The sequence below is a fragment of the Capsicum annuum genome, chromosome 2, assembly GCF_002878395.1.
Source record: "Capsicum annuum cultivar UCD-10X-F1 chromosome 2, UCD10Xv1.1, whole genome shotgun sequence".
NCBI lineage: Eukaryota > Viridiplantae > Streptophyta > Magnoliopsida > Solanales > Solanaceae > Capsicum > Capsicum annuum.
In genome coordinates, this window is record NC_061112.1 from 61,967,313 (window position 1) to 61,976,546 (window position 9,234).

The 9,234-nt window shown below is 37.8% G+C and overlaps 1 protein-coding gene across 1 annotated transcript; it reads left to right on the plus strand.

The window, feature by feature from the left end:
* Positions 1-448: 448 nt before the first annotated feature.
* Positions 449-8,579, plus strand: LOC107858560 (small nuclear ribonucleoprotein SmD3b). Its single transcript, XM_016703289.2, has 5 exons — positions 449-936; positions 7,410-7,462; positions 7,546-7,612; positions 7,707-7,763; positions 8,301-8,579. Exons 1-5 carry the CDS (start codon positions 778-780, stop codon positions 8,361-8,363), a joined length of 399 nt encoding a protein of 132 aa, XP_016558775.1. The 5' UTR covers positions 449-777; the 3' UTR covers positions 8,364-8,579.
* The last annotated feature ends 655 nt before the right edge of the window (positions 8,580-9,234 follow it).

Genomic DNA, 9,234 nt, shown 5'->3' on the forward strand with positions numbered 1-9,234 from the left:
GGTAACTAAGAAATTGAATTATCTGTTAAACAATAAAAGAAATATCAGGTCTAGTATATTGAAGAAAATTCAACTTTCCAATGAGAGATCAATAAATAGTAGAATCAACGAATAAGAACACCAGAATAAGTACTTAACTTGAGAGAACAATCCAAAGGTATCGAGAGGTATGAGATAAATCAAACTCTCCCAACAAGTCACTAGTATATTTATGCTGATTCATAAGATAGTCAGAAGAATGAGAAGTGATCTCCAAGCCTAAAAAATATTTCACTAAATCTAAATCCTTGATTTTAAAAGTGACATCCAGAAAAGACATAAGATTAGTCATCTCAACTATATTAGACCAACTAAAAAGAAGCTTCATATGGACATCCTCATTGGAGATCACCATGTGATATGGTATTAATATATAGCTCTCTTTGACATGCAAAGTGTTTTTAAAATTTTTAATGGTGCTTTAAAATCTTAGGAAATTTTACCGAGCCTTATATTTGGACAATCTTTGCGAAAAATAAAAGGCCATAAGATAAAGCTTCACAAAAAAAAAAAAGAAAAAAGAGAAAATAAAGAAGAGAAAAGAAAAGAATAAGAAAAGAAAGAAAGCCTAGACAACAAATACGAACCGTTAGATCAAACTTGATCCATCGGCAGAGGAACTGGAAATATTTGCCCTAAAGTTTTATTGACTTCGCTGCACTCGTCTTGTTCGATTTCTCCATAGATTGTTTGGGGTGCAAAAGAAAATTGTCAGATTAACGAGGAAGAAAGGTAGCAATGAGTCGGAGCTTAGGAATACCGGTGAAGCTTCTACACGAAGCGACAGGGCATATAGTAACTGTAGAGATGAAGAGCGGAGAACTTTACAGAGGAAGTATGGTTGAGTGCGAGGACAACTGGAATTGCCAGCTCGAAAGTATCACTTACACTGCTAAAGTATGCTTCTTACATGTTCCTAATTTGCTTGATTTCCCGTTTTATTTTAACTTTTTATCAATGCCGTGTTTGCTGTTTCTTATATCCAACAAAACCCTAGTTCCCGTTTGGCCATGAGAGAATTCACTTTTTTCCCTTTTTTTTTCTCTTTATTCAAAAAATGATGTTTGGCTATGAAAACTCACTGTATTTGGAAAAGTGAAAACAAGTCTCAACCAATTTTCACTTTTTTCACTCTCCCACTTCTCGATATTCATGACCTAACACAACTCTAACTCCAACTCCAATTTTTTTTTTCATGGCCAAATGCCCACATAATCTCACATTATTCGTAGTATTCTTGTGTAGCTTATAATTAGGTAAAATTTATTTTTGAAAAAAATAAAGAATTATTTCGAGGTCAGATGGAAAAATTAGGCGTCGAGTTGTGTTGACCATTATTTTGGATAGTGAAGTAGTTGAGTAATGGGCAGCCTGGTTCAATAAAGCTGTAAGGGTTGAAACACAAGGGTTTATTGTACGTAGCCTTACACTGCATTTGTAAGGGTTGAAATATAAGGGTTTATTGTATGTAGCCTTACACTGCATTTCTACCCTGATTATTTGTCAAATGTCTCTTTAGTTTGGATGCTTAACCTTGGTAGTCTTAGCTATCATGTACTTGCTGTCACGACCCGAGCCGGGGCCCTGGCCGCGTCGTGCATCCCGAACCACGAAGGCTCGAGAGACCTCTTGGCCCATCCCATTAGTGATATTGTCTGCTCTGGGCCCAGGTCCGCACGGCTTTAAAATACGTCACTAGGGATAAAGGCTTGCTTACTTATGTACCCAGCATCCCTTCTGTGTTTTGCCAATGTGGGACTCCTTATCCAAAGTTGGGGCGTTACATATACCCCCTTATGGACTCAACATCCTCGCTGAAGTTTGCCCCACCGAATGGGATTTGCCTAGACTCAGGACTGAGGTTTGCCCCGTCTTACCGAGATTTGCCTAAACTCAGTTCAAATTCTGGCCCACATTGACAGGGCTGACACAGGAGTGGCTCTGATACCATTTTGTCACGACCTGAGTCGGGGCCCTGGCCACGATGGGCATCTCGAACCACGAAGGCCCGAGAGACCCTTATAACGGCCCAACCCACTAGTGATATTGTCCGCTCTGGGCCCAGGCCCGCACAACTTTAAAACGCATTACTAGGGATTAAAGCTTGCTTACTTATATATGCAGCATCCCTCCTGTGTTTTGGTGATGACTCTCCTTATCCTATGTTGGGGTGTTACATTTGCAGTGGGAGCATTTTCTAGAAACCTACTTGAATATCAGTACAGAAACCTAGTTGAAATCTGAGTTAGTATTTTGGGAGGAGGTAGTTACAGCATGGCACCCACTTCCTTGCTGTTTCTGGGATGAGCTCGGGCTTTTGGGATAGCTTGTTCTGGGCTTAAGTTAAAGAATCTCATTTTCTAACACAAATGTCTCATTGATTGGATTTCAATCTCTTAGTCTTTATTGTCCTGTATTTTTCTGTTGCAAGTTAATATTTAGTTTTCGCTTAAATTTATGTTGTCTTCAAATGAAGGATTATACTGTGTTTTCTGAAAACAAAAGTGTCTTTACTTCCTGAGAGAAATATAAGAGAAAAATATTATTGAATTGTTGTAACTATATTATTACATTGAGGTCCTATTTATAGACAATACATTCCAATCCTTTTCCTAATAGGACACTACATTACAATTCTTTTCCAAGTAGGATTTTATATGCTATTCCTATTCCTACTCATATTCTAACACTCCCCCTCAATCTGGTGCATAGAAGACATTTGTATCAAGCTTTTTATGGATGTAACTAATATGAGAATCGGTGAGGGACTTGGTGAAGATATCTGCAAGAAAACTAATAAGGACTGCTTTGAACGTCTGGGAAACCTCAATTGAAACGGAAAAAACTGAAAAAATGATCCGAAAAGTAGTAAATATTATTGTAAAGTCGATGTGTAGCCGGAAAATTGTCGAAAACTGGTATAAAATATACAGGTTATCTCGAAATCAAGAGACAAGTAGATCTTGAACATGAAAGTCACCAGAAACTTAGCCGGAACATGCTCACACGCCGGATTATTAGATTTGATGGCTGAAAAGTGACTAGAATCTGAGGAACAAATAAGTATATGGGTAGGGTCGGAATGATGACACGATTCTACAGAAAAAGAGAAATATGTGTTGGGTCGGAATGATGGCACGACCCTATTGAGAAATAGCAATCATATGAGTAGGGTCGGAATGACTGCACGATCCTACTGGAAAAGAGAAATTATATGGGCAGGGTCGGAATGATGGCACGACCCTACTGAAAAAGATATGAGGAGTCACCGGAAAGACATATGGAATGAGTCACCGAAAGATGCATGGTGCTATGCAACTCAGATATGAGACAGTAGTCCGGAAAGATGCACGGTGCTACGCAAATCAGATATGAGAAACTAGTCATCGAAAAGAAGTACGGTGCTAAGAAAAATAGATATGAAAAAGTAGTCACCGGACAGATGCATGGTGCTACGCAAAGATATGAGAAAATAGTCACTAGAAAGACACACGGTGAGTCAGTGACCCAACTTTTGCTAACATAATCATTGGCCAGACGGGCGGCATATATGGATTATAGCTGCCCGCCGGTAGTGGAAACTCTTTGATTCTTTACCAAGATCATGGAAGCTTTGATACCATGTGAGAAATATAGGAGAGAAATATTATTGAATTGTTGTAACTACATTATTACATTGAGGCCCTATTTATAGACAATACATTCCGATCCTTTTCCTAATAGGATACTACATTACAATTCTTTTCCAAATAGGATTTTATATGCTATTCCTATTCCTACTCATATTCTAACACTTCCAAACAGCTCTATTTTATGAAAATGAAGGACTTTTGGCCTGTATGGCTTATTGGAACATTTTCTGTTTCCATTCTTCAAGAAAGTTATGATTTTTTATTCTTTCATATACAATTATTGGAAGAGTTGTTTGGTATTAGAAAATGAAAACAGCTCTCTGGCTGATCTCCAACCATCTTCCATTAGCTAAGCAGAAGCAAATATTTTCAACGAACAAGCTTTTTATTGTTTAAAGCAATTTTAATGATTTCCAGCAACAAGAGAATGCTGGAAGGTATTTACAAGGATAACATCATGACGAGTCGTGAAATGAGCTAAAAGAGTCTACCATGGCTTCTTCAATGCTTAATTTGGCACATGAAGAAATCAAAATCACAGGCGAAAGTGATTGAAAACTAAATATGCAAACATAAGAAGAGAGGCAGAGCCATCTGTTAAACCTGTCTGATTTAAGTGCTGAGGATCTTTGGATATCAAGTAGAGATGGAGCCGTAGAAGTTGGACAAGTAGACAGTAGTTAGTCTTTGGCAGGCTCTTTTCTCAAGGTAAATGTGGATAATAATCTGGTGCTGCTCCTCCTGTCAATTCCATGTAAAGTATGAGCTCCCTTGTACTCCTATGAACAAATTGGCGAAAAAAGGTATGAAATAGTGTTAAGCGCTGAGATGTTATTTAATTCTATTCTGTGAGGATGCCTTCAAAAATTATTTTCATGGTGGGGAAAGATGCTCATATTGGAGATTCTCAGGTTCGTATTGAGAGATGTTTAAGAGATAGAGGGAGGGGGACGGTGTGGAGAAAGTAAGGGAAGGGAAGGCCAGATGGATTTAAGTTTGTACATAACTATCTATAAATGAATAATAACTCCCATGCTCTCATTATAACAAAAAATCAACTTCCAAACTTTGTTTTCCAGGATTTTCAGGAACTTGATCCCTTTGTTAACGAACAGATTTTCCAAAATCCCATCTTTTCCTGGAAAAGGATAACATAGGACAAGGAAAGTCTACAAAACACTACCAAATTTTCCTTTTTCTTTAGGTTATCAAATACTCCACAGCAATTTACAAAAATTAACCAAGTATGTGAGGGATTTGATATATTGTAAACTTTTGTTTACCAAAATTTAATATTTGATATTCCTCCGTCCCATTTTATGTGTCACCATTTACTTTTTTGGTCCGTCCCAAAAAGAATGTCACCTTTTCTTATTTCGTAACTATTTAACGACACAATTCCACTTTTACCCTTATTGGTCCACTCATAAGGTCCCACATAATTAAAGATAGTAGTAGTAGATTTTTTAATAAAGGACAATTTGATAAACATCACCAAGTCTTTCCTTATTTCTTAAACTCCGTGCCCGGTCAAAGTATGCCACATAAAATGGGATGAAGGGAGTATCATATTGCCCATGGATAGCAGGTTAATTTAGACTGTGATAGGGGGAAACACTAGAGTAGCGGGTCTTTTTCCCCTTCATACAGTGGTATCTGTGTCAGCTCACACACACCTCACATAATCCCTACCAGCTACCTGCTCTATCCGTTGCAGATCACTTAACTTTTTGCCTTTGTTGAGATTTGAACCTTGTTAACACATGATCCATCTTATTTTCATTGATCATTAGGTCACCCTTTGATTGAATATTGACTAAAATTGCTTGATCACAACTTTTTCTAGTTATATGCGTCTTAAGAAGTGATTTAACCTAAATTGCACTCCAAAAGGCAGGAGTATGTGCTACACAAATCATTTTAAATCACACTCAACGAAATGAGTGCTGCACATATCATTTTGCATCACGCTCAAGGAAATTAATACCAATTTCCAACACAACACAAGCATAAAAACATGGACTTCCAACAACAACATCAACAACAACAAACCCAGTGTATTCCCACAAAGTGGGGTGTGTGGAGGGTAAGATGTACGCAGTCCATACTGCTACCTCCGAAGAAGTAGAGAGGGTGTTTTCGATAGACCCCCGACTCAAGATAAAGAATAGTAAATAAGAGGGGTGGAGTGGGGGTGGGGGGGAGATGGGTGACATAAAAGAATATAATAGATTAAAAGGCCAGTAAAATAAACAAATATAAAAGAAATATCTAAGTAGGCAACACAAGCAAACATGTCAATCTGCTACCTGCTTATCATCCTTTATAATTGAGGTAATAAATCATAAAAGTCAATTTAAGTGACAAAAAACATGGACTTCCATGAAAAAAAGTCTCAGATACCTCACAATAAGGGTATAATATTAACAATAATATAACTAGACTTTAGTCCCAAACAATAAGGGTACATCTAATATAAATTCCTCCTCCACCTTCCATATCCGTTTATCTATTGTATGATAAGAAATTCAGAGGGTCTTGATGCATTGTTGGAAACTTGGTGGATCATTGGCCCATCCCTCTATCCCTTTCCACTTAAATACTAGAGTTTTGTCTGCGACATGATTGAAACTTGTGATGTGCACCTAACCGAACATCACATGTTGCGATCTTACTACTAGAGCAAAGCCCTATGAACCTTCCATATCCAACAACAGCAACAACAACTACAACATATACCAGAATATTCCCACAAAGTGGGATCTGAAAGGGTCAAGTGTATGCAGTCCGTACCACTATCTCACATGGATGTGCACCTAACCGAACATCACATGTTGCGATCTTACTACTAGAGCAAAGCCCTATGAACCTTCCATATCCAACAACAGCAACAACAACAACAACACATACAAGAATATTCCCACAAAGTGGGATCTGGAAGGGTCAAGTGTATGCAGTCCGTACCACTATCTCACAGGTGAGGTACAGAGGCTGTTTCCAACCCCTTCCATATCCATATATAAAATATGGATGACGGATCCTATTGTAAATAATTAATACATAAACGACAACACAAAACATAGCAACGGTCAGTATATGAAACTTCTAGCCTTTGAAGTTTGTCTTGTTATTTGGCTTTCTGATGTTCTATTAGATCAAGTGTGTATTCCTGGTAGTAAAGGTGCTAAGAAGAGGTTTAGAATTTGTGAATTTTTGCTGTCATGTTTCTGTTGCGCTTCCCAATTGTGTTTCTCAAGTTCCTTCTTTTTTAGTTTCTTCACTTCCAATTTCTTGTGGGGTGCAACTTACTCTCCAGTGCATTAGCTGAACTGGTAAATAATGTGAAATTGTTCTTATACTGCAGTCCCTGTCCTTGATATTTTTCTTAACACTGTCTGTGAAGAAAAAACATCAGGATATATCATAAAGCATCCCAATCTTATTGAACCTTTGCCATAGAAAAAGAGTGATTTTTGCAATCCTTGAGTTGAAACTCCTATGGATAGTTGATGATAAGCCTGGGTACTTGGGAGGGTTTGGTAAAACAAAATAAGAACCCGGAAAAAGCTGATTTAGCAATACGTCAGAGTCTTATTTTGCATTTGTTGCTGCATGCCTGGTATTGGATGAATGATTCAGCTTCTAAGCTGTAATACTTTGTTCTTTATCCAGTTGCTCATGGAAAAAGAAATGTACCTTCTGTCTATGGGGTCTTCTAAAATATTTTTTGTAATGCAGGATGGAAGGGTGTCACAACTGGAACATGTTTTTATCAGAGGCAGTAAAGTCAGGTATATAGAAATATACATGCTCCTATTGCATGAGTTTAGGCTGTTTCCTGGTAAAATCGTAGCTGAACTTTAATTTCCACCAGGTTCATGATAATTCCAGATATGCTTAAGAATGCTCCCATGTTCAAGCGTTTAGAAGCTAGAATTAAGGTACTTCACTGAAGTATCCATCTTTGTTTTATCCTTGTACTTCACTTATGTTAGTTGTTACGTGTTTAACTTATGTTTAATTTCACTTTTGAAGGGCAAAGGTTCTTCACTTGGTGTTGGACGGGGACGTGCTATGGCCATGCGAGCTAAAGTGAGCGTTGCTTCTATTCCTTTTACTTGTTTTCTCTGTTTGACACCAACTGCTAAAACTTAACCACATACTATCTCTTGTAGAATTTAGGTATATGCTGTTAATATGCTTGATTTTGCAAAATCTGGGGCTCAAAGAAACGGAGGGAGATTGATTTATTTACTTCTACTGTGTTCCTTAGTTTGCTTCTTAGAGGAAGTTGAGCTTATCTATCTTTTGGTTCGTCTAGTTTGAGAAAGTTGTCAGCTCTTGATACGTTTACTTCTACCCTCCATTTTACTATAACTCTAAAAGAGTACCTTGCTGGTTGCTCTAGGTTGTTGTGAGTTGGAATTGTGATCCTCCCAAGAACTTTAGTGGGATTTCATATCCTCCTTTCCTTTCGTGGGAGAGAAGGAGAGGAGAGGATGTTACATAGAATTGCTCTTTGAAAAAATAGAAGGATGTCATGAAGAATTTGTTTGTGTTTTATAGCTAGCCAAGAATTGTACTTCTAGTGAAGAGATGAAATGTGCCTGATTATAAACATGTTTGCAGGCTCAGGCAGCAGGTCGTGGAGCAGCACCTGGTCGTGGTGTTGTACCCCCTGTAAGAAGATGATTGTCCCACACGGGATTTCATGTGATCTGGTTTTGAGTTCTTAAGTTGTATTGGCAGTAAGCTTCTGCTCCCTTGTAATTTAAATATTAAGGAACATTCGGTGTAGAATTTTGACTTCCTAGTCTAGATATGACTTGAGAGAGCTGGACAATTGAGTGACTTTCGGATGGCTGCCATAAATTATAGTAATATGGATTGGCATAGTTTCTCTATCAACATTTTGTGATCCAAGAGTATTTTGCTGTGCCTCAGTTTAGTGATGGATTGTGATTTTTTTCTAGTGTTTTAAATGCAAATGGTCCCTTTTTGATTGGCTGGAACGTCTTCCGGTGCTTAGCTGAATGGATTCGCCAGAACATCCAGCATGGTATCTTGTAGTCATGTATGTTTATAAATGCTTTTCCTTGTGAGGGCTGTAGCTGAAGCGAGCGGACAAAAAACAGATATTTTAGGTTAAACCATTGGTGATTTACTTCTGGAAGTTGACTTGGATAGAGTGCTACGTTCATTTCTCAAAGTATCGTAGTAGTGCAACATACCTTGTTTCTCCCTGCCACGTATATCTTTGGTTTTCATTTTCTCCATGCCTGTTGTAATAAATCATGATTATTATTTTTAATGATAGTGTTTGGGCTTAGATTGCACGTTGTAAATCATGAGTATAATATGGCTTGTTTTACTGGTTTGATTGAACGGCAAAGAGAGAGAGTCGAAGCATATATTAATTTTAAGTATCAATTTGATTTAAATCCAGAACCTTTAATAAAGCGTGAATCTGAGCACAAGCATTTTTAGTTGTGCAAGGAGCTCCCACTCGTTAGCGCCACTAGTGGTCAACATTATGGATGAAAACTAAGCAAGGATTAGGTGC

Coding starts and splice junctions, on each gene's coding strand:
- LOC107858560 (XM_016703289.2), top strand. CDS start 778: ATGAGTCGGAGCTTAGGAATACCGGTGAAGCTTCTACACGAAGCGACA. Junction 937..7,409: donor GTATCACTTACACTGCTAAA/GTATGCTTCTTA, acceptor TTTGTAATGCAG/GATGGAAGGGTGTCACAACT. Junction 7,613..7,706: donor GTTTAGAAGCTAGAATTAAG/GTACTTCACTGA, acceptor TCACTTTTGAAG/GGCAAAGGTTCTTCACTTGG.